The 24,683-nt window shown below is 39.7% G+C and overlaps 2 protein-coding genes across 2 annotated transcripts in view; both read left to right on the top strand.

Moving 5' to 3' along the window:
- The first annotated feature begins 49 nt into the window (after positions 1 to 49).
- Positions 50 to 2,440, top strand: txndc17 (thioredoxin domain containing 17). The gene is made up of 4 exons (XM_034112919.1): positions 50 to 322; positions 517 to 598; positions 1,673 to 1,748; positions 1,937 to 2,440. Exons 1-4 carry the CDS (start codon positions 178 to 180, stop codon positions 2,003 to 2,005), a joined length of 372 nt encoding a protein of 123 aa, XP_033968810.1. The 5' UTR covers positions 50 to 177; the 3' UTR covers positions 2,006 to 2,440.
- A 1,104-nt stretch (positions 2,441 to 3,544) lies between these two features.
- The window catches only part of nxn (nucleoredoxin), a 49,133-nt gene continuing 27,994 nt past the window's right edge, over positions 3,545 to 24,683 (top strand). The window contains exon 1 of the mRNA XM_034113389.1: positions 3,545 to 4,045. Within this exon, the coding sequence (XP_033969280.1) occupies positions 3,737 to 4,045 (309 nt within the window). The 5' untranslated portion in view covers positions 3,545 to 3,736. The remainder of the gene's footprint in view (positions 4,046 to 24,683) is intronic.

The raw sequence follows: 24,683 nt of genomic DNA, 5'->3' as shown, positions 1-24,683 counted from the left end.
ACCGTTTTGGCTACACGGTCCCTTTAAGAACCTTTGCACAACCGGAAGTGGTACTGTCACATTTTGAGTATTTCTACGAGGTCCAGTGTGAAGAGGAGCATCATTTCTGAAATAACACTTCTTAGGTCTTGATAGCCTTATATTTTAGTGCATTTTCCCACTAAGTCAGTCGAAACGATGGCCCACTACGAAGAGGTGACTGTGCGCGGCTATGATGAATTCTCTCAAGCTATATCTGAGAGAAAAGGAAAGGATATTTTTGCTTATTTCTCTGGTAATAAAGACGCCCAAGGCAAGAGCTGGTGTCCAGACTGTGTGACAGGTAACTTTATATATCGTCTACCTGTAAAATAACTATAAATAACACATCATTGTATGGTTACCTACTCGTTTGTAACACACGTTCTACTGGAATGGTTGTTCATCTATTTTTGCTCTTATTTATCTTTATTTATCTTGCACTTTGGTACATATCCATTCAGCCAATTGTTAACAGTTTACGATCTTGTATTTCAGCGGAGCCAGTTGTCAGAGGAGAGATGACCCATCTTCCTGAAGGCTCTGTCTTCATCTACTGTCAAGTTGGAGAAAGGGCTTAGTCAGTATTTTATTCTGCTTTTTATGGCAAACAGTGCTTTCACAAAACAACATAAGACCCCATATAAACTAACAAAATACATGTTTCTATTTTGTTATTGTGTTATTTTAATCATCTGTTATATTTGTTACTATGAAAATACATAGTAATCACGTGTATGGTCCACGTATGGTCCACGTATGGTCTTTAACATTTTTGATTTACAGTTTTGTTTGATTTTATGTAATATCATTTTGAATCATTATGAAAAAGAATGACTTTATTTATTATTTATGTATTATTTATGTAGCAACCAACCAATAACGAACTTTAGTTTTTTATGTTTGTTATCTTTTCAAATATGGTGGTATTTTGATATTTACACACATACAGTCATACGTTTGTATCATGTTTGTATTATTTGCGATCAATATTCTGTCATAATGCTACTGTACAAAACCAGATGTGGGAAAAGTACTCAGATCTTGTACTTGTGTAACAGTAGAAGTACCAGAGTTTAGGAATAATCTGTTACAAGTAAAAGGCCTGCATCCAAAATGTTACTTAAGTAAAAGTAAAAAAGTATTAGCATCAAAATGTACTTGAAGTAACAAAAGTAAAAGTACTCACTATGCAAATTGGTCAATTTCAGAATAATATATATGACATGTTTTGATTATTATTATTGATGCATTAAAGTGTTATCAAAGCTGGTAAAGGTGCAGCTAGTTCAAATGACTTTGTATACTGCAGGGTAGCTTGTGGATTTACTCCAGGTGTAACTAAAGTCTTATTAAGTGTTGATTATATATCACATCATTAATCTATATCTGCAAAGTAACTAAAGGTTCAAAATAAATATAGTGGCGTACACGATTTACCTCTGAATTGTGGTGGGGTAGAAGTACAAAGTAGCATAAAACGGAAATACTCAGTAAAGTACAAGTTTCTCAAAATGGTATACAGTACTTGAGTAAATGTACTTAGTTATTTCCCACCTCTGTTCAAAACTGATGTTATGGATTGCTCTCTAAAAGGTATGTTTTTGCGGCTCTGGTGAATTGTATCAGCTAATCATTTATTTTCATGTTTCAGTTGGAAGGATTCAAATAATCAATTCAAGAAGACACTAAAGTTGAGTGGAGTTCCGACTCTGCTGCGATATGGCACAGTAAGTATAATTAGTTTTACGGAAAAAAACATTTAATTTAGATTATATAGATCAGGTAACAATCAGTTTCTTATAAAATGTTGCATATTAAAAAGTGTAATCTATTACTGTTACTGTAGTTTTAATGGACTAGGGAGTTTACCTTCCTGGTATACAGACATGTTAAAAGCCCTGTCATCCTATTTCAGCCTCAGAAGTTGGTGGAAGATGAATGCTTCAAGTCCGACCTGGTGAGGATGATGTTCACTGAGGACTGAGGGATCCTGTGCCTGTCAGGCATCATTTGTTCAACGTTGAACAGTTCACTTTACCACCATTCAATTCCAGCACCATCACAAAGTATAGCTCCTTCTGTCATGTGACGCTAATCAGCAACTGTGTAAGTTCACAACCAACCAATAAATGATGAGCATCCTAACGCTCATCTCCTCAATTAATTGTATACTGTAACATCTGCATAGACAGACATGTGTAATGCATGTTACTTGTACTTATGGTTCTCATGCTGCTTTATGTGCAATCACTCAATCCTGATTTAAAAATGTAGCTTGATACATTAATGCAAATGATGTTTATCGCACTAGTTGATCATTACAAATAAATTTGTCTGTACTGTGACCATTTATATGTGATTATTTTGTGTGGCCTTGCATTAGGTATCAAATAAAGTATGACTTGAAGTTTAACATTCATAACAGAGAAATTGTTATTTTCTAATGTGTTATACAGTATGTTTGCATTCTTTATTTTATTTAACCAGCCATCTATCGATTCCTCTATATATCTTTCTGCTTACAAATCTTATTGTCTTAAGGGCAAAACACCATAAGATGCCGGCAAATTTACAAAATTGAAACCCAGCCTTACTGTCTTTGTGTCCTACATAAAATCCTACCTGGACACACCATCTGTCTGTCTGTCTGTCTGTCTAAATCCTATTGTCTTATTAAAATACCATATTTATGCAAGCACATTTGCAAAACCATAATGTCTTGAAAACATAGGCAAACATAACATATTAAACACTAAACTACTGCACAAACTCTAAAACTATGAGACTAGAGCCTTATATACTTAATTTGATCAGTAACCTTTTTTGTTTTTTTATTATGTGTTAGCTGTTACATTCATTTCATTTCAAACCTTTATTTAACCAGATTGGTCTTGAGATCATAGATCTCTTTTTCAAGGGAGACCTGCAAAAAATGTATGATGAAGCCCACACCTTCATGTGCTAATCTCACAACAGAGTTGTTTTTTTAAACATTTGCTTTTAACTATTGTTTGGCAATCATCTTTCTCCTCGCATACACCTGAGAAATATGTGAAGTTGTGTCACACATCTTTGCTCTACCTTAACATTTGTTGCAGGTAAGTAGTATCTTCTTATGAAACTAGATGGCAGCATATCCCTAGAAATAGGGAGTGCCCCAGCCTTATATTTTTGAAATGTACTCAATCTAATGTAATGTTGTCTAATGAAGCTTGATAAACCAACAAATTACATACATTTAATAACATATAATGTAATTTTGAGTTGGAACCTACATTCCGGCTGCTTTTAATCAGAAAATCCGAAAAGTTTTAGGTTATATAAAACATGCAAACTCATTCATTAAAATAATAAGATGCATTTTCTGCTCGTACCAAATCTACATCCACATAAAAAAGTGATTACAGTATTATATGTGAATCTACAATTAACTCAGGTTTTAATGAAAGTGTAGCCTGCTATGCTATGGGAGGAAACAGATCGCAACCGCTGTTGCAGTCAGGGCGATTTAAGCGGAGCGCATTCCTGCACAGCGCTCACTCCGGAGGACGAGCCGCAGTGAAGCACACACCGCAACGCCTCTCAGGAGCTGGAGCTCACCTACAACCTCACGTCGGGGGTGGAGGAAGTGCCGGGTGTCGCCTGAACATAGCGGGTACATGTACATTAGCTTCGGCCGAGGGTAACGTTGTGTGTTCGAGGACCGTACGCCGCGATGTCGGAGTTCCTGGTGAGTCTATTCGGAGAGCGGCTCGTCAACAGCGAAAAAGCCGAAGTGGACGTGCAGTCTCTGGGCGCCAAGCTGTCTCTGGTCGGGCTCTTCTTCGGATGCAGCCTGAACGCACCGTGCAAGCAGTTCAACGGTAGCCTGTGCGAGTTTTACACCAGGTTCAAAAAGGCGTGTGAACACAAGGACAAATTGGAAATCGTCTTCATCTCCTCTGATCAGGACCAGAAACACTGGCAAGACTTTTTGCAGGAGATGCCATGGCCCGCCTTACCTTTCAAAGACAGACACAAAAAGGTAAGATGGGCTTTGGTGATGAGGAGGAACACTGCCAAATCAGTGCCTACTCTCTCAAGAGGTTATAGTGTTTTAGTGGGCTAGAAATCAGTGGAAAACACCCACCCTGTAGGCCATGTCTGCTTCTTTTGTCTTTAACAGGTGTGTGTGGTCTAATTTTGGGTGATTTTTCATTTGTTTCACAACCATTTATTTTTCAAATCAGATCCCCTTAAATCTGACTTTAAGCTACTGGACCACTGCTATCCTAAAATATATTACAATATTTTTGAGCAAATGAATGTACTTATTGAAAACAAACACATTGTACTGAATATCCCAAAAAAATATAAAGCCATGTTTAAAACAATTAAATGAGTACAATGGGAAAATAAATATCACTTTTATGAAAATATATTTGATAAATATTGTTTTACACCTTTGAGAGGACTTGCAGCTAGCAAATGAATCATGTTCTCCATGTATCCTGACTTAATTTACCAAGATAATTTAATTGTGGCAGACCAGACATTCCTAAGTTGTTATGAGGAGCGGAAACAGAAAGAAAGACTTAATTTCCCTTTGTCTTTTCACTGACTAACATTTCTGTTAGAGGAAAGGGTATTGGCACATAATATTTAAACTAAAGATCTCAGAGCAGTTATTTTTGTATCCATCATATTATCCATGTTGCTGCTTGTGCAGCCTGCCCAGTAAAGGCCTTTTATTTTGCCATCATCTAATCTAAACATGTTGCTGATGGTGTCAACTACTTATTATGAACTACCTTTTTGTATTTGTATATTTTTGTAAGAATTGTTAGTCAGCATGGATGCATTTTTCTGTGATACTTATTTTGAAAATGTATTACAAAAATAGTGGAAATAGACAAAGAAAATGGATATTTCTCAGTTTAGGATGCTACTATATTATCAAATTGCATAAGTGTCTCCTTTTTATAATTTGAATTTGTTATCTACTATTTATAGTGTTAACATATAAGACAAATATTGACAGTTTGTTTGGCTCGTAGCCTGAACTGCACCACAAAATAACCCATAAACATTTAGTGGATGTATTACCATTCTTCATTTAAAAAAAGGATTGATTTTACTAGTAAAGGTAAAAATGTTGCTATTCATTTGAAATTATAAAAAAAAGGGTACAGAGGATTTGGAACACTTAAAAAAAAACAAGATAGCATATTATATTATATTATACAGTATATTAAATAATGTTTTCAACCCTGGTCATCTTATACAAAATGTGTTAAGGAAAACATAGCGGCCTATAATGTTTAGTAGCCCACATTTTGTCTTTAACAGTGTGTGTGTTTTGCAGAACAGATGCACATCTTTTTATTCTTGCCACGTTTAGCCATTTCCACCCTAACTGCTCTTTGTGTAGGTGAGGCATGACCAGCTCTGCATCATTGTCTTGTAAATTATTTTAGATTGCCAATGATGATTTACGTTACACCTCATAATGAAGTCCAGGCGTGAATGAGAATCAGAGATAACAGGGGAGGGGGGGGGTTGTCTTGTTGTTGTCTGGGGCGGAGCAAATCCATCGCCACATAGCAGCGTTATTATGTTACTTACTGCTTGTGGAGAATATGTGTAGCCTCCACATAACCATTGTTCATGCTCTTTTCTCTGTGGTCTACCCGTCGTCTCGGCCTTATGAGTATAAATCAACCCGGTTGTGTATCAGTGTGTTGCTGAGGCCTGCAGTTTTTATTCAGTTTGGGCTTCATCCAACCTTTCGGCCTATTCTCTCTTACCGATATAACCCAGCAATGGAAATACATGTTTCAGTAGCAGCTTAAGTACAGTAACACAATATCTTTAGCAGACAATATTATGCATAATTCAGGCTTTTTTTTCTATTATTCTTCTTGGTTAACTAGATATTTATTAGTAAGTTTAATTATGTATTATTATAATGGAAAAATGCCAAATATGTTCACTATTTTCCTATTAGTGATAATAAATATATTTTCTACATATGTTAAACAAAACAATCAAATAATTATAATAAAAATAATTAAGTTGTAGCTCCAAATAATTGCTTATTCTGTCTGGATTCAAAGTATGCATCTTTTTGAAACACAACGTGGTCAATTCAGGACAAAATCACACTTTTTCAATTTTGGGTTTTTATTAAATGTGTGAGACCATACAAAAAAGCAGGCGTGAAATTAGCTGTTGGGAAAGTTGGATCATAAAGTAATTTCTTCTGGTTCTAAAGCGAGTTGTACATGTTTGATTGAGAATGTTACAGTGACTGAAGAGGATCTACTGTGTGCGGTTTGGTGATGTTGACCCAGTGCAGGGCCGTGTTGATGTTGTTGGTCAGCAGAGATTAAGTGCCCCTCTCACCTCTCCTCTCTATTTGACTTGGTGCAAGCCAAACTCATCCCCTAAAGGATGTCATTTATCTTCTGACGAGTATTTTAGAGCCTCACCGCCCACCTGAGAATATCTGACTGTACCTCCTCCCCTCTGCATTGTACTGACAGGGCTATCTAGCATGCACCAGAGGCTGTTCCCTTTTTTTTTTTACTCAGGGTTTATCGAGGCCTTCCTGTTTCAGAAAGAATATGTTTGTTATTACACCTGAACTGATAATATTCCTGATTTAAATACAGAGTGAAAGGGAAGTCTTAAACCTAAAGTTGAGGCCAATCTTTATTTAATGGGATCTTGAAAAAAGGAAAAAGCTGTCATGTAGTTCTCTGGTGGTTTTGTTATCAAAACAAATGGACATTTACATCTTGGTGCCAATGGGTTTTAATTATGTTATTTCTTCATGCGCCTGTCTAACTGACATATTTTGATTCCATAAAGGTCATACATGGGTCTGTTGAAGACTTCTTAATAGTGGAAAATGTCCATGGTCTTTCTTATCAGATTTTCTTCATTCTGAAGTTGGCGTCACTCTTAAACCCAGGCTGATCCAGAGGTCATAACATTGTTTTTGGACTGCTTTGAGGATACCTACTAGTGTTTGTCTTGGGGAATCCCTGAATAGCACGATCCCAGTGAGTGGTCGTCTGCTTGTTGTCCAGGATCGGCCAGCTGCCTGGCTGCTGGCACTGCCTTACATGGACTTGTGCAGCAGGAGTGAGAGCAGAGTTCCATGTAAATCAATTAAAGCCTTGGCCAACTTGATGTTAAAAAACTTGACAGAGGTAGAGAGAACAAGCTGAGATGCTGCCAGAGCTTCGTCTGAAGGAGTCTGAGGGGGGAGGAGAACATCGTGGTGAGAGAAAGGCCTCTTGTTCAAGTCCTTCTGGTCAGAAGCTGCTCTGTAGTCGGCCCTAGAGATAGGACGCACGCTTGCTCGGCTCATAGCAAGGGGCTCCGGGTGGAAGGGGCTTCAGAGAGGGGCTAAAAACACCTTTCATGAATATGCCATTGATCTGCTGAGAACCACATTACAGCCCATAATAGCTCTTTGGGCTGTGACAGTAGAAATGACTTGAAAAGGGGCCCCTAACTGTTTTATCCGCAGGTGGCAATTCCCTCTTCTTGATCTGTCAGTGTTGCATTTGGTTTTTGTGGGCTTGTATCGTTAGATGTTTTACTCTTTGTTGTGTTCTAAGGCGCAGTGCAGGATAATAACGTCAAGTGACTGTGACATTTTTGAGGCTTCTATGATGTGGAACATCTGTAATTGAGAGCTTTAAAGTTAATTGTAGGATTCTGAGAGGATGTATATGTCACCAGTTTCACTCTTCAGCAGATCTGTGCTGCGGCTCATGGGAACAAACTTTGTGGATGGTATCATCAGGATAACAAACTGAGATCTTTAGGATCACCATGTGTCTGACTGTTCCTTAACAGAATGTCGAATCTTAATTCTAAGACAAATAAAAGAGAATCCTAAAAATTATCAGAATGCATGAGACTCAGATTGACTGGGACTTCCCCTAAGGAAGGTTAACTAAGGACGTTTGTAGAGGGTAAAACTAAGTCAACAGTCCCACAATGGACGCCAACGTACTGTAAATGAAAAAATAAAATAGAACAAGTGTGGTCTAATGCAACTCTAAAGCAGTGAACTGGAAGTAGTTGCACTCTCTTTCAAATTCCTAACCCTCATCAAAGTACTGAGGCTTTAGTAAATAGCCTAATAAGAAGTTGGCGCTTAGACTAAGTGGAAAATAAGATAATCTGTACTTCAAGGCATTTGACCCTTGCAAATTAGATGACTAATTCATGAAAACCTGAAAGAGGACTGATCCTATAGTTTCATGATGTTTAATTTCTTTTAAAGATCATAATGACTGCTCAAAACTCCGGAAATTGTACTTCATACTAAATACAGTCAAACATTACGATTTTCTTTCTATACAAATAAATTACATTAACACAACTTGATACGTTTCAAATTGCTAAACTAAACGTTGACACAGGGGCTCTATTTTCAATCTGGTGGTGGTACATGAAAACTTCTTTAGGTCAACAATACTTAAGGACCTCCCTTAGATTAAGGCAAAGAAAGCTCTGTGTTTTTGGCATAATTCAAGTATCTATATAGTCATTTTGTTTAAATTACATGTTATTACATGGGGGGGGGAGTACAGGAAATCCCTCAGACATTTATCAGGCATCTATTAAATCAGGATTTGAATCTCTGCATTTTGCACTTCAGGTTGTGTGTTTGTTTTAATAGCTTATAGGATATTTTCCATTTTTATTTCAGCTCAACTGCTAAAACACTGCTTGTGAACTTGGATCACTTCCTCAACATTATATCAGTTGTGTCCTACGAATGAACCAAGGACAACATATTAAAATGTCAATGCAACTGTAAACGTATCTTGGCTTTTGTTATACCATACCATTTATAAATTCCTTTGGGTTTTGTGTTACACATACTTTTAAGTTTTGGTTTGCTGACCTTGCAGTCACTGTTACCTTGCTTCAGGCTCAGAGTGTGCATGCCTGGCTGCAGCACTGTAGTTTAATGGGACTCCATTGTCCTGCAGCTGTGAGGCCTCGTTGCTGTGCGCCATGTTTGACAAGAGCTTATGTAAAGAATGTGGGCACACACCTGCTCCACTGAAGCCGTTCAGGGCCAGAGGGCATGGAAACAGTGTATGTTTGTGAGGACTCAGGATACTTGGCAATGCCAACTGTTACATCTCACACCACCTATCTTGTGTTACTGCCCATTGTGTCCCCTATACTGCGAGATCTGTAATATTATGAGTGGTGACAATAGAGATCAAATCGGAGGTGAAGTTCGGAGGCTTAAGTTACCCAAGTGAGAGTTTAGGGAACAGTCGCGCTGTGTGCCTCGTAAAACCCATTCCCTGGTGTAACTAAATCTGTTTTTACTTCCGTTATCTACACGTTGTAAGACAACACACAATAGCTGTAAGGCTTCGACCTCTGTCCGCGGTCCACAAACCTCTGAAACGAGACCCTGGGATGGACTTTTCCTCCTTTGTCCCCGTGTTCTCCAGCTGGACTGCTCCTGGACTCTGTGTGGTTTTCAGTCCGGACTTTCCGAAGAGGAGTGACGTTGAAGATAATAGACATGGGGCTAATGTGTTCACCGCAGTGTCTGCAGAAGCACTCGATGAGAACAACAGATGATCATCTCTTGCGCACAGTACCCCAATTGAGCCCCCAATGGTCACAAAGTCCAAACCAGGGCAGCTTATGAATTGAAAACTTCATATGAATTGTGGATGCTACTGGTGACAGGAAAGCATATTTTACTAATGCTCTTTCCATTGAAATAAGCAGATGGTAGTTTGTATTTCAATTCATATATACACCATCATCTGCTATCTGTCTCCTTTTTTTTTAAATGTTGTTTTTATACTACTGCTGCCGTATTCGGGAGGTTCCTTCCTCGTTTTTGTTGAGCTGAGAACACTTCGTGGACGGGTTGTTGTGCCTGCCCTGGACCCTCCCCCACTCAATCCTCCAGTCTCTAATTGCCCCACACCGCAGCTCAGCAGCCCCTTCCAACATAATAACAGCATAGTCGCCCCAGGGGCATCATGCCATCCAGAGCTGTCTCGTCTTCCTTTTGTTATGTCGCCTATATTGAATGTTAGCTCTTTGTTATCGCCTGTGTTTCCCCCTCATCAGCACCACTGATCATATTTCTTAAGCTAAATGAGAAGACACAATGATGGATGCATGCTAGGGACTGTCTACACTCACTGCTAAATGTAATCTTTATCTTTGACACTCGATGATACCTATCTCCTTCAGGACATCTGCTCCATCAGTGGGTGGCAGTGTTTATACGATGTAAATGTATTCATAGTATGACAATTTCTGGGGTGACAAGTTTCCCCTTGGACGCTAACCCCTCTCTGTGACCATCACCCCCACCCCAGGATGGAAGCACTGTTGTGTATCTGCAAGCTGTAAACCCCCACCTCACTGTGGTGTTTTCATTCAAGTGTAAGTGCTCCTGCAGCTTCGGCTCCTGTCTGAAAAGAAGCTCTGCGTACAAAGAGACCCACTGTCTCAGCATGAAGCATGGCACGCTGGCACCAGCCTCATGCCTTGCCTCCAGTTTAGCTGTTGCATGTGGTGAAGGGATTTTTATCTTGCAACAATCATGCAGACAGATAGCAAAAGCTTTCATATTTTGTCACAGGTCTTCTGTTTTTCTATTGTGTATTGATTCAGCTTAAAGTTTTTACATTGGTGATGACAACCAATAACCCTGGGGGTACATCTGCAATTATGGAAAGGAGGAAAAGCTCAACTAACTAAAAATAAAAGACGTATCCAAATACCGTATTTGTATATTTGAGTAAAATGTATGTCCAGTTTGTATTACGAATTGGTGTGATGAAAGAATTGGATAAGAGTAAGAATAGTAACCGAAAATGAATGCTTAAATGGTTAAAATAGTTAGCTGAAAATAATCAATAAATACTTGTATAAATAGTTGGCTGAAAATAGTAGATTCAAGTTTAAATATCGTAACGGATACATGGTGAAAAGCATCAAGCCTCTGCCACTCTGAATCTAATCGGAATGCAAACCTGACCAAACTTAAACAGTTGGACTTAATTAAAGTGTATGAAAACATTATAGTAACACGGTGGGACGTGTTGAAAGGGTACTTGATAGGGATGTGGGGATATGTCGGAGAACATTTTTTAAACCACTGAAACATATTACCTGCTGTGCTGTGATTTAAGTGATGTGTGTGTGTGTGTGTGTGTGTGTGTGTGTGTGTGTGTGTGTGTGTGTGTGTGTGTGTGTGTGTGTGTGTGGTGTGTGTGTGTGTGTGTGTGTGTGTGTGTGTGTGTGTGTGTGTGTGTGTGTGTGTGTGTGTGTGTGTGTGTGTGTGTGTGGTGTTGTGTGTGTGTGTGGTGTGTGTGTGGGTGTGTGTGTGTGTGTGTGTGTGTGTGTGTGTGTGTGTGTGTGTGTGTGTGTGTGTGTGTGTGGTGTTGTGTGTGTGGTGTGTGTGTGTGTGTGTGTGTGTGTGTGTGTGTGTGTGTGTGTGTGTGTGTGTGTGTGTGTGTGTGGAAATGGTGGTCCCCTCCTTAGGCTAAAGGAGTAAGTGGTTATAGAAATGGCTTCGATGTGCTCTGATGGACTTTGCGGGCAGTGTGTCTTATTTACTGTCTGCCACTGTAATCATATCATGGGATTTTAATATTGCGGATCGATTTTAGAGGCAATGATTTCCAGATCATGGTACACTGCATTAAGCTGAAGATCCCTGAAGAGCCTTAAAATAATCAAGAAATAAGTTATGAATAGATATGGATGTTATAAAGCTATGATGTGTTAAGTATCAGACTATAGTGGTCAATCGATTTACCAAATTGCGAGCTTTTCCTTTAACCAAGTATTGATAGTATACATTGATAGTATTTTCAATATACAACTCTGGTCACTGAGCAACAGAGAGCCTGAAGTTGTTCCCGGAGAACCAGTGAAAACTGAACAATATTAAAGTCCAAAAATAGCACTTTGTCACAGTTTTTGACAGTTTAGAGACACTTTCCTTCCAATATACCCAGTCTCCACTTGGATAGCAGGAATATGCCATTTCCCCACTGTTCCAATGTATTTAAGTACATGGACAGAACATGGGGTTATGTTTCCATATTGCTGATTAGTTGGTTTATCCTTACTCTGCTCCTGTGTAGATGCCAGTGAGCTGTTAATCTCCGGCAGGATATAATGAGCCAGCGGAGGGTATATCATGCCTAAATTGTCACTGACAGCTTCCTAGCACAGCCTTTTTCATAAAATCGTATCAGCTCTTTTTAAAACATTTTTCATAGCGTAGCATGGTTAAGAGTTTTAACCGTTGCTAAAAGAACCAAGAATTATAAGTGAGCATCTTCAAAAGTACTTTTTGTCTGAGCCCAGCAACTTGGTGATACTCGAGGGTTTTCTAGCTAATTCAAATGCCATCCTTGCTAATTTGGCATGTTGCATTAAAGGGGACCTATCATGCAAAATGCACTTTTGTACATCTTTTATACATGAATATGTGTTCCAGGGAACTCGCCAAGTGTCATAAAACACAACCCTCTCTCTTTTCCTCCATACCCAAATCTCTAAAAACGGGGCTGCAACGGATCTGATACAGACTGATACAGATTTGAACATTTCTCTGACGTCAGGACGGAGGAGCTCCGCCTATATGGCCAACTCTCCACCTATCAGGGGAATGAGAGGTTGCCGTGGCATGGTAACAGCATGGTAACATGATGCTCGTAACTCGGCCCCCTCCTTTGCAGGGGGGCGTGGTCAGCTGCAGCGCATGCAAAGACAGGGGTGGAGGAGAGCAAAATAGAGCAAAATGAGGCATGGCTAAAATGCATGATCTGTTTGGTATTTTGAAAAAGAAAACGTATAAATATACCTTTATATAGGTATGGCCCTACAATATATTATTCAAATATAGCATGATACGTCCACTTTAAGTAAAAGCTAAGAAGCAGATCTTATGGCCTGTACTTGGCACATTATTTTTAATAATAAAACAGGGTCACTTGGATTTCCAGGCACACCCATCCCCAACTCCTCTAGGATATTGCACACACCATGCACTTAATGTGTTTATATTTTGATTATTAACCCAAATATCCCAAGCTCTGTGCAGCCAGGTTCGCTGAGTTTACAGCGGCTGTGTTATTTCACACCAATGCAACAACACGCTCCCCACATAATTGCGTATTACATCTACTTTGACAAATGGATATGTTGATATTCCCAGTTGGAATCCATCATGGTCTGTGTTTGCACGCCCATGTCACGTGATTATTTTAGAATACATTTGTGAGCTATTACTCAAGGTCACTGCTGGGCTAAGCTAATCTGGAAAACAAATAATGGTGCTGCAGTGTTGCCAATGAATTGATTCATGCTGTTGTATTATCGGTAACATTACATTAACAATATAAAGCTGGGCTTGGTTTTCAGCTGGCTGCAAAATATTTTCTGGCACTAAAAGCCTGTGACAATAATAATAATAATAATAGTGTAGACTTACATGCGTCTGAGAGGCATCTATGAATGTGTCTTAATGTTAAGATGCAAACATTGTTAAAATGCTTAAAACCTGCATTATTAAATAAATGATCAATTCATTAAAAAATCGAATCAAAATTGATATTCAGAAGCAGGGCAGCTAAAGGTAATCAAGACACGATATGGTGGGGTGTATTAGAAAACAATTACGTATTCACACATCCAGAACACGTGAATCCCAGGTTCACATATTTATTTATGTTTTGCTCTATTTTGGTCTCCACCAATTCCTGTGAGAAATATCTGATTTCTCAGCTACTAAATGCTAAACTCCCTAGTTTCTAACTGACTGTGTGCCGCTTGGTGTTGGGGGGAGGGGGGGGGTTTGTCAGTTAGATTTTCCAACAACATCGAGGAGAGATCTAGTAGTGAATCATAAACTGTTTGTATAAAAAACTATAAAGCTCTGTAGAGCTGACGGGAACTTTAGAGTTAGGTGAACTGCAGTCTGTCACTACTAGTGGTTTACCCTTCACATGAGATGTTGTTATTTGATCCATTATTTGTATGAAATATAATTAGAAAAAACGTTGCTGCTGTGTTCTAATAAATCTACTCTAGAAGAAACAGTGTGTTTTAGTAGTGCAACAGACTCCAGTCAAAGTCCAGCTTGATTTTTCACTTCAGCTGTATCAAGTAAACAAACACAGAACATGACCTTGCTGCTGAGAAACACATGGAGTCTGTACAAAAAAAAAGAAAAAAAGCACTGAGCAACTGATGGAAGCCCATATGGATGCATTGGCAATGTTGTTGGCTTTAATAGGGAGAAAAATGGAGCATAAACTCCATGAAAGGCTGGGTAACGCTAACCATGACAGGCAGCAAGCGTGTCGTGGGAGGTGCTGATAATCTGAGTGAGAGGGATTCTCTTTGAACATATTTTGAGTAAAGAAGTAGCCTTGCATCTTATGCTAGCAGTGTGTCTGAGTGTTTTCCCGTCTTCTGAGGCTTGCGTGTCCACACATTTCTCCAGCTGTCACATCACATTTTCAAATCAACTATACGCTACGTCTTTGTTCATTCAAAACCCCTACCACATGCATTCCACTCATATTCCAGCTCATGTAGTTTTCTCTGAGGAATGGGTTCTTCAGAAAAACCTCACACAAATCATCAGACACTCTTAGTGGTTAAGAGACTGAACCCCCTGCTGAGGCTTCACTGTGGCTTAGCTCTGCTTCTGTGTTGGGGGCTAATCGCTGTTTTGATTAGTCTTTTTTTACCCAATCTGTTTGCACGGAGCACCGATCCCACGGCCATGTTGAATGAAAGGGTTTATCAGCTTAAGCCTGTTGTAAGGAGCACGAGAGGTCTCATCTTTTCACTGTGGAACGAGAGCGGCCCTCGGACACAAGTGTCCAGGCAATTAGAGACGCCGGGGCCTCAAAGACAGATTACTGGCACACAGAGTTGTGGCCGGCGTCTTTCTTGTCCCACACATTGTTCAGTCGCTGTTGAAACGCATGATGGTGGATGCTGGTTTTTCAAAGGGCAGCAGAGGAGGAGATTTGCAGTCACAGGGCTCATATTTTTGGGAAGATTATTTGGATGCAACATCAAGTTATAGACTTCATAACTCAAAATGGTTTTCTTACAGACTGTTGGCACCAGTTAGTCTTGCATCCCAATGCAGTATCAGTCTCCACATGTTTAGAGGCCAATATATTATGTCTATGGAAACATAACATCAGGGTAGCCTTGTGAAGTAGTTTGTATGCTATACTGTAGTTAGCTATAGGAGTGTAACCAATCCCAGTGAGCATGTTCATTTCATGTACTATTGATATTGAGTGATGTTAAAAAATACACAAGCCATTTCAACCACTTATACCTACTTCCTTTAAAACAGAAAATAGCATTTTTATGGATATTATTTTCTGTCTACACTCAAATGTGTCACTTTTACTTATTTCACTTATACAGTCTTCAAATCAAATTCTGCTTCAATTAGTTTCGCCTGGCGTCTGGAAAGATTGTGACTTCATTACTTCAATTATTATGACTACCTTTTTAAAATGGCATATGAAGAGATGATAGTAGCACACAAGAGCTGTGTTGTTCACTCAAAGGTTAAAGCTTAAGAGTCATTCCCCTGGCTATTGCTATAACATGTCAAATTGTTGCTCAAGCATTCAAACACCTTCAGTTTTTGCCATTTTTTTTTTTGGAAATAAAAAAATACGTAGTTTGCAATGTCTCAAAATCCAAAATGGCTCAAGTCAAAATATTGTTTTAAATTTAAATGCATTTTTCTAATCATCGTGGATGTGAGCAGGACCTGAGGCTTACTTCTTTTATGGTTTCTTCCTCTGGAGGAAATTAACTTGCAGAAAGAATATGAGCTTTAAAGTGAGACCCTTCCTGCTGATGAGATTTGCAGCCCATGAGGTGTTATATTGAGTTTGGGGACCGTGCGAGTATGGGGAGTGGGTAAACACAGACGGAATATTTAAGCCTCCTTCTACTCCACAGTTCACCAGTATGTCACTCGACACCTGCTCATTTGACAGAGCAAAAGCAGCAGGTGTGCTCTTTAAGACCAAAGGTAGCAGGTTTGGCTCTGACAACCTCGGTCTGTGTGTTGTGGCTTTCCTAAAGGTGAAATATAGACTACATCGGGATCATTAAGTGTATTTAGTGTAGCCGCATCAAAACCCAAGTGTTTGTTTGCACACAATCTCCCATCGAAGCTTACAGAGTTGATGCAGAAAGAAAACCCAGATGAAGGGTTCATGTCAGGAATTTCTCTGTGTTTCTGCCAAGTCGTATATACCTTTTCCCCCTCTCCCTTTTCATCTATCATATAATTATAGTGTGTAGCTAGCGGGAGGTATGTATGTTTTTAAAAGGCGGAAAGGGAGGGAATAAAGCTAAATAATTACCGTTGCAGATGAAAATATGACTGTAGGTTTGTCTGGTATGAATGAAACCAGGCTTAAAGAGAGAGGTGAGATCCGATCCATAACGCCCAGTTTATTTTATCTGTGCTTCTTTGTCAAGAGTGCTCTTTGTAGCTGAAAACCAGACATGTGGAATCATTTCTCTCCTGTCCGCGGAGTTCTTCTGCGTGGCCAAACCCCCTTGAGAAACAAAGGCTTCAACATCACTTCATCGCTTCCCCTCAACGCTTTGTTGCTCCAGGTGTCCGCTGTCTGAGAAATCGAGATGGACTGCAGATAGAACGTGTGTGCAAAAAATATTTTAAAAAGAGAGAAGAAAATAGCCAGAACTTTCAGTAAGGCTGTCTAAATTCTCACAGGTGTTTTTATGAAACTCTCCCTCAGTTAGACTCCTTTTAAGCTTGAGAGGAGAAGTGAGGGCGAAGAAAATCATTTCAACTTGGCTGTGGTGAGAGCAAAGATCTGGGTATGGATCTACTAGTGGGGTGGAGATATGTTCAAAATGTCTGCTGTAATTTCCCTCTCTAATTACTAGCATCATCTCAATAAAAGTGGTATTTGACATCTCTTTTGCTGTTGGCTGAGATTGGTGTTTTCTGTTTTCTAAGGCACAGCAATTCCCATTGACAGAGCTGTGGATTGCAGTTAAAAGCACAAAACAACTTATAATGCCTTGGGAATAAAGGTGCGAGTGACTGTACATAGTCTGGCTTTCTAGGCGTCCTTTGGGCTAACATGTTCTTCCCTTATCCATTCTCAGAAAGGCGAAGCGGAGCCAAGTTAAATACCTGGCGTAGCCTCAAAGCTCCAAACATTTCTATGGAAAGCCGAATTATTAGTGTAAGTTTGTGGATAGAGATAACAGATTGCATGTCTTTTGTGGCCAGTTAGTTGCCAGTTTTGGAGAAATGGGCGTACCAAACACTGTTCTGGACTTTTGGTAATAATACACTGGGACTTATCAAGTTAAACCCCTTTGAACTTGATTCTGCTGGCATAAGAGACAAAATACATCAAGAGTATAAATATATTAAGAGTAACATTTAAAAACACAAGTATGTCTTTACAGTAAAACATAGTTGTTGCAGGTTTGGTTTGATTCAACTGGCTCGGTGAAATAGCTTATTTCTTGTTTTACAGCCTCCTGTCAATAGTGGTCTTTTTTTTTTCTGCTCCTTTTCCACTCCGCCCTTCTTCCGTTGTGGGACCTCTGAGTTATTTTGGCCTTGAAAGCCAAACATACTGTCCCAGAATGTTCTCTTTATTGATGATTCTTGATTTACGTTATCGCCCACAGGACATCAGAATAAGACATTCAGTCAAGCCTGCAACCTTTGTGTCCTTTTTTCCTTTTAGATTAAAGACGGCTATGAAAAGCAGGAAGGAAATGGAGCATTTTCAATGATTTGCATCATCTTTGATCTTCAATTAGCAGCCATTACTTACCATAATATTCCATGTAGAATTCCTCAAATTTCCATTGCTTTTGATGCTAATTCAGACTCAGGCTTTCACATCAGCCTGCTGTGATTATGAATGTAACTTCTGATTTTCAGGATTTATGGCTTACAACAAATAATACTACTGCACCTCATTATGCAAACATCCAGAGAACCCTGAATGATAAGAATCTGTTCCAGTCACAGTCTGCTTAAATACTGAAAATGCCATTGGGGGATATGCTGGTGGTTTCGGGGTTTAGTGATGCAGTCGACGGTTATCACGGTTTGTGCACTTGGCACAAAGTTAACAGATTGAGAGACAAGAAACATGAGCGAGGATCCCACCACGATCCCCGGTCTGCTCTTGTGTTTGCCAGTGGTGAAGTGTGAGCAGCTGTAGGATGATGCCAGCATGAGGACTGAAATAATTACCACAGTATGCTAGCTTACTCAACACTGTTTGACTGCAGCTGTTTGCTTTTGCCAGTGAAAGAATTTCAAAGGATGTAATGTAGCTTAAAAAAAAATAGGAAGTGGAGCCATAACTACCTTGCAGCGTTTTTCTTGACTGGTGCAATTTTGGAAAGTAAATACACATAAAGTTTAATGGTTTGAATCTGTGACACAGAGTGGGAGCTGACACTTAAGTGTGGACAGGACCTGTCCAAAGATTTATGATCAACCTGGAGGGCTTGGACACACACTTGTGCACTCACAGCATTCCGCTGTTTTTTTATAGACTCCACCCTCGCAGCACTGTCCTCTTCCCATCAACACAAAAGAGAGCAGGACGGGCAAACTGGGTCAGGTTTCCTTCTATTTATGGCATGTATGTGATTCTTCCTTCTCATCGGGAATCTTAAACATTTGGTTGTTTTTTGTTTCTTTTTCTATGAGGTGCAGAGGTGAGAAAAGCTCCCAAAGCAGCTTTTAAACTATTATAAATCCTTAAAGCCACTGAAAATGTGGTCTCAAATATTTTCTTCATCACATATATGGCTTAATGAGTTAGGGGTAAAACATCCTCAGTCCTCTGAGAATCTGTTTTATTAGGGCGTTATGTTCCTGTTTTGATAGACCACGGTCCTTGTAACATAAGCAAACAACCCCACATCTGTCTTCACATTTTCATTCATGTTGTTGCATGGAAGTATGTAACGTCCCCTTTTTCCACCTGAGCTCAGCCTACTTTAAACCAGTGAGAAGAGCTGAAAACAAAATCAGCAGAGGCAGAAATGTCTCATGTGAAATAATTGAAACCTTTGTGCAGTCATGTACTCTGTTAACGGTGTGAAGCTGGTTGAGAGATATGTTTTCAAGGCCGATTCGATTGTGTGATAACAACATAATTTGATATTTTCAAATCAAAACTTTGTTGTGCTTAATGCAAGCACAGATTCTTCGTTCATGCACCAAGCTCAAGGTCCTTTTGATAATTGCATTCACAGACATGGTGGGTTTTTGCCTCTCAGCAACATCCCCCTGCCCAGCCATTTCCCAGATGAGCAGCACTATGTCATCTCCGTCTGCCAAACGCAGCCGCTGAAAAATGGAAACACTCCAACAGGCAATTGCTTTGGCCAAAATTATGCTAAACAGGCAGTTCATTCGGATGCTGCACTGCTCCCGTGATGTGTATATATTTTTTTGCTCAACACATTTAGTGGATTGCCTATCTTCATGATTTGTTTCCCTCCCTGCACAGACAGAGACATCAACATTAATGTTATTCCAGTGATTATGAGCGAGGGCTGTGCATTATTGTGCAGACCTGTATCTCACAGTTTCCTGTTTTCCATTAGTGAGGCCCAAGTTTCAAGTTTGTTTCCAGAGTGTGTGCCACTCTTTCTGAGCACTTTCTCAGACTCTAACAATAGTCCCCTCATCGCTGGCCCCTCATAATCCTCTTTACACCCCCCCCCTCCCCTTCCCTCCTCCTCCTTCAATCTTTTCCTCTTTCCATCTTCTTCACTCCATCCATAGGCCAAGCAACTCGCTGAATTCTCAAAAATTGAAATCATGCAGAGATGTTAAATGCAGCATATTAAAATGTTAGGAAATACTGCAGAGCTGCTTATATGGAAGTTAGTAACAGAAACTTGTATGTGTGGTCTAGAGGAGGCTGAGTTATAGATATAAGCTTGACTGCCCAGCTGCTGCCAGAATGTTGTTGCCATTTTTTTTTTTTGCTTGCATTACTATTGTACCTTTATGGCAGCTGGCACATTCAACAGCAGATCAAGACAATAGCTCCACTCCTCTTCCTCCCAGTGTTTTGTGTTGTTGTTTTCATGATGTTTTATAGAATATTCAGCTTTGATATCGCTCTCTGTGTCTCTCCATGTGTTGAGAGGAAGAACAAAAGAGTGTATTGTTTTACATTCATTTGTTCAGTCAATTTCTTTTATCTTAAAAATCTATTTTTGTTTGTACAGGATGTTTAACAACTGTGTTTGCATAGAGATGCTCCATGTGGATACTTAATGTCAGTAAGATACTATTAGGTTAAACATCTTAATATAGTTGAAGCTTCTTATCACACAGGGGGGTCCGTAGATCTTTTCATGTTCCTTCCAAATGAGCAGACCTTTTCTCCTGACTCCCCTCTTTTATTGCTCAAAAGATTATGTCAGCTTGATTAAAAATGTAATCATTCACCCATTTATCCCTTTATGCTTCAAACCGCCTTTGTTTGTTCAATGGAATGGCAACTGATGGGTGGTAAATGCAGATCAAGGGCGGGCCACCTAAAGGGGGGGGGTCTCGAGCTTTGGTGGCCAGCTTCCCCTGAACTGCTGATGTGTTGATCACAATGGGAACTAGAAACAGTGCAGCTTATGAAGTCAAACCCTGCTCACAGCGGCGGTGGCATCGTTCCCGTGCCGACAGCACAAGGGCTGCTCTTTTCTTTCCACCCTACAGAGTGATCCCTGCCCTGCTGCCCCGGGCCGCAACAAGCCTCGTTGTCACTCAAGTCGAGTGAGGGGCCTGAAAGGCACGGACACTCCAGAAATCCACTTCAAACTAACAATTAGAGCATGCTGATACATGGGGTTAATAGGCTTGTATGAGTAGGTTGAGGTAGTATCATTAGCAGGGTTTAGGTGAAAGTGAAATCAATTTAACTGTTTCAGGTGATGCATAGGAAGTAGGTTCTTTCTGTGGATGTGTTTTTGGATAGTTTGGATTAATAGTGGCATGTGAGCCATGTCCTTCCTGAGTACTGGAGCGGGGCCTCATCAGCTCCCACAATACTCAATATATGCAAAGCCGACACTTGACAGGGCTTGTTAAGCATCAACACTACACTCCTCATTTATTTCAATATGGGTCATTATTACTGTTAATCAAGTCTCTGCTCAACTCACTCCCTTTGTGTTTCAGGATCAGTAGAGGAACTACAGTATGTTTTCAAGCTGCAAAGTGGAATACATTTACCAATTATCTTTACAACCAAGCAATTTAGCATGGTCACATTTTACAAGCATTCAATAAACTGCTGTGGGATGATAGAGATGACGTGATGTTAAACATTAATCCAACATTTTACACAAAGAGTTGCTGGAATGTCTTGTATGACAAAATAAAAATCTTGAACCTTGAACCTTGTTTCATCATTCAGCGGTGGAAATAAACATGACGAAAAAGCCCAAACAGTAATAATATAAAATTATCCCTAAACACTACATTTTCATAACCGTCTTTTGTTCTGGTGTGTGTGTAAGTTAATCCATGAAAGGAGGAATCTGAACTGCAAAATGATCCTTTTTTGAAACTACGTGAAATGTAGTGTCCATGTTTGGCTGCAGAGGTAACCAACAAACCATTTTTAAATAATTACATGTATGTATTACCATGCAATGTTCCTTTTTCTTATATATAGAATACAGTAATACTCCATTTAAGATGGCAACATATAGAAATGGAGAACACAGATGGTTTGTCTTCTGCTTCAACCAATCTCTTTAAAGCATTTTTTTCTTCTACAGGCAGACTGCTTTAGAAATATCATTAGTACATTAGTGATCTTTGACCAAAATGCCTGCTTTATTTGTCACTCCTAAAGCTCGGCTCTGTGCTGCTCATCATGGCCTAATGGAACACAGCACTGCAGCAATTAAGCAGCTGTTTGGTATAAATCAAATAAACCTCCCAACGCCATTTTTCTAGATGGTAGGTTTTCCCAGAGAAATCAGAGTAAGGAGACATAGACATTTTGAATCCATTTTAAGTTATTCCAATTAGAAAAATATACTGTGGTTATAAACTGATCTCTGTGTGCAATGCATCTTTATTTGATGCTGTCCAGTGGTTGTGCTAAACACAAAATGGCAGGCATGAAGGATACAAATATACTCAAGTCCCTATAACATCATGTCGAAGTGAAATGTAGCTCCTAAGAATGGTTGCAGCTGTAGAGAAGGGATGCTCCCATAATGGATAAAACTCTGTGATTGCAATTTGACTGACACAGGAAATTATCCTCGGGCTGGAGATCTCTGTTGCTAAGGGACCAGGCTGGTGGGCTCCTAGTGGCTGAGTAGACCCTGAGCAATCTTGGGCAATTACTTCACCCAATCATTAAAATCTGAAGAAGGGTGGGGCGCTGTGAATTCATTCCAGGGTTGAAGCACAAGATAAGCTGTAGTTGTGGAGACATGAGGAAGAATTGACAGTGTGAAAGGCGCAGACCCAAATGCTCATGTTGTTGGTCGTGCAATTAGAGATTATTGGATTTCTGTTGCCCATTATGGAACGGACTGGAAGGAAATCAATTATTGAAGCATCATTGCATCAGGTCCCTTTTTGTCTTCATATTCCACAGTCACTCCGTGTAGGCCTCAGTGGGCTTTTTGTTTTTGTTTTTTTGTTGTGTGATGTATGAAAATTGCTGACTGAATCTCCTTGGGGAAACAGTAAGGCAATTCAGGATGTTTGAGAGCTCATTAAATCTGGGGGGGCGGGGGGGAATGGCAGCATTGTCAGGTCTGTAATTTCACAGGAGAGAAATGCATTAGAGGAAAAAGGGCTGTCCCATACAAAAGTCCAATCTGGGCTGAGCCAGTCCAGGGAAGTTCATTCGCTGCTCACTTGGCCGGACCACCCAGAAATGATCTGGTGGGCTACACAAGTGAACATTGTATTCCTCTGGGAAAAAGATCATCTTCTGGCCAAAGACAAAAGGATTAATCAACAAAAAGCTGAACAAAGTGTCAAGTCACATAATTGCCTTTCATGCCAAATGAATGTGACTGGTAATTCTAAAAAAGGTTTCCAGATGGAGCTCCATATCGACTGGCCAGATGGACAAAAGATATGGATATTCTTCAAACTTACCTGACATATTTTGTAGGTGTTCGTGGTCCCCAGACAATGAATGCAACACTTTTACCCTATGTCCTTTTACATAGTAATGGGTAATCAAACTTTACCATTCTCCTGAACACAGTATTCATTTTATGGGCAGATGGCGATAAAACGGATGATGTTCTCTAGAAGAGGCACCTTACTGATTTCCAAAATACATGTCTGAAGACCACCCTGAAGCCAAAATGTTAACATGTAAGCTACTGCCTAGTTAGCTCTTGTTATCATCATGTGAGAAGTAGCACATTGTGCTGACACATAATACATTTGGTTTAATTGTGTTTTCTTGATGCTTACATTTTATTTTCTGCTGAAGCGTTAGAACTTGCAAAGATAGCAAATATTTAGTTTTTTTTATGTCACCCAACACACAACATCTTTGTATGGGCTACTACTAGGTAGTTTTGAGTTTGTTTTAATGTTGTTAATCTTATCTACGTAAAATGCCAACAATCCAACAATTTATAAAACATTTTTAAAACGGCAACTTTGTAATGCCAATGCTTTGCTTTTATTTATTTTTACTTTTTAGTGAGTATATTTATAACTTCAGACATGTCTTAGGATGCACATTACAGTTATTACATAACAAATAATGTGAACATTCTTTAAAGACAGGACTTTGAGGCCATTTCCTTTTTAAGTATCTCTTTTCAGCCAACCCAGGAGTGTCGGAGTGAATTCAAGCTGTTTTTAAAGTGGACTGTTATGGTATGGGCTAAATGAAATAGCAGGATATGTCTTCTGGGCCATACATTTCGGGGTGAGCAGGAGTGACATGCAGCAGCAAAGACCAGGCTGTGCGGTCTCCTTGCGGTAGGTTATCTGCCAGAATTTATAAATATTATTTGAACTAACGCGTTTCTAGCTGTCCATGTGAAGCAGCAACCAGTGAGATTTTGACCAGTTGTTCTGCTGTCTCAACAAATGTGACTGAGCACATAAACAGAGCCGGGCGTGCAGCAGACTCCCATTTGGACTCCCTTTTTGTAAGAACACTGGCCTGCTGTTTACATCTCAAGGCTCTTTTGCTCAAATATCGTAATTTATTTTTATTTTGACCACTGTGTAGTTCTCCAGCTGGATTCAAATACAGTAGAGGATGTGAAGTCAGAGCAATAATTGAGTGCTATCCCGCAGAATTTGCTCTGAGTAAAACAGAATTGATTTCACACATGATGTCTGTTAATTAGCATGCAGCTCATTGTCTGCTCTCACTGAGACATGCTTTGTCCAATATAAGCAAACCCACATTCAGCCCTCAGATTGAGCTGGTTGTTTATCCTGGGGAATGAAACCACTTGCAAACAGTGTGCTTTGTAGGCCACCGCATAGTGTTAGACAGACCACAGTTTACTGGTTGGTATTTGGAAGCAATCAGAGCACAACACAAGCTACATTGATGTAG

Source organism: Trematomus bernacchii, unplaced genomic scaffold (assembly GCF_902827165.1).
Source record: "Trematomus bernacchii unplaced genomic scaffold, fTreBer1.1, whole genome shotgun sequence".
NCBI classification, from domain to species: Eukaryota; Metazoa; Chordata; class Actinopteri; order Perciformes; family Nototheniidae; genus Trematomus; species Trematomus bernacchii.
Note: the sequence above shows the minus strand (reverse complement) of the source record. Positions and strands in the feature narration are given on the sequence as shown.

What these genes read in the sequence shown, in the direction of transcription:
- txndc17 (XM_034112919.1), top strand. Translation starts at nt 178, where the DNA reads ATGGCCCACTACGAAGAGGTGACTGTGCGCGGCTATGATGAATTCTCT. An exon ending in GTGTCCAGACTGTGTGACAG is followed by an intron (nt 323 to 516) that starts GTAACTTTATAT and finishes CTTGTATTTCAG; the next exon opens with CGGAGCCAGTTGTCAGAGGA. An exon ending in CAAGTTGGAGAAAGGGCTTA is followed by an intron (nt 599 to 1,672) that starts GTCAGTATTTTA and finishes TTCATGTTTCAG; the next exon opens with TTGGAAGGATTCAAATAATC.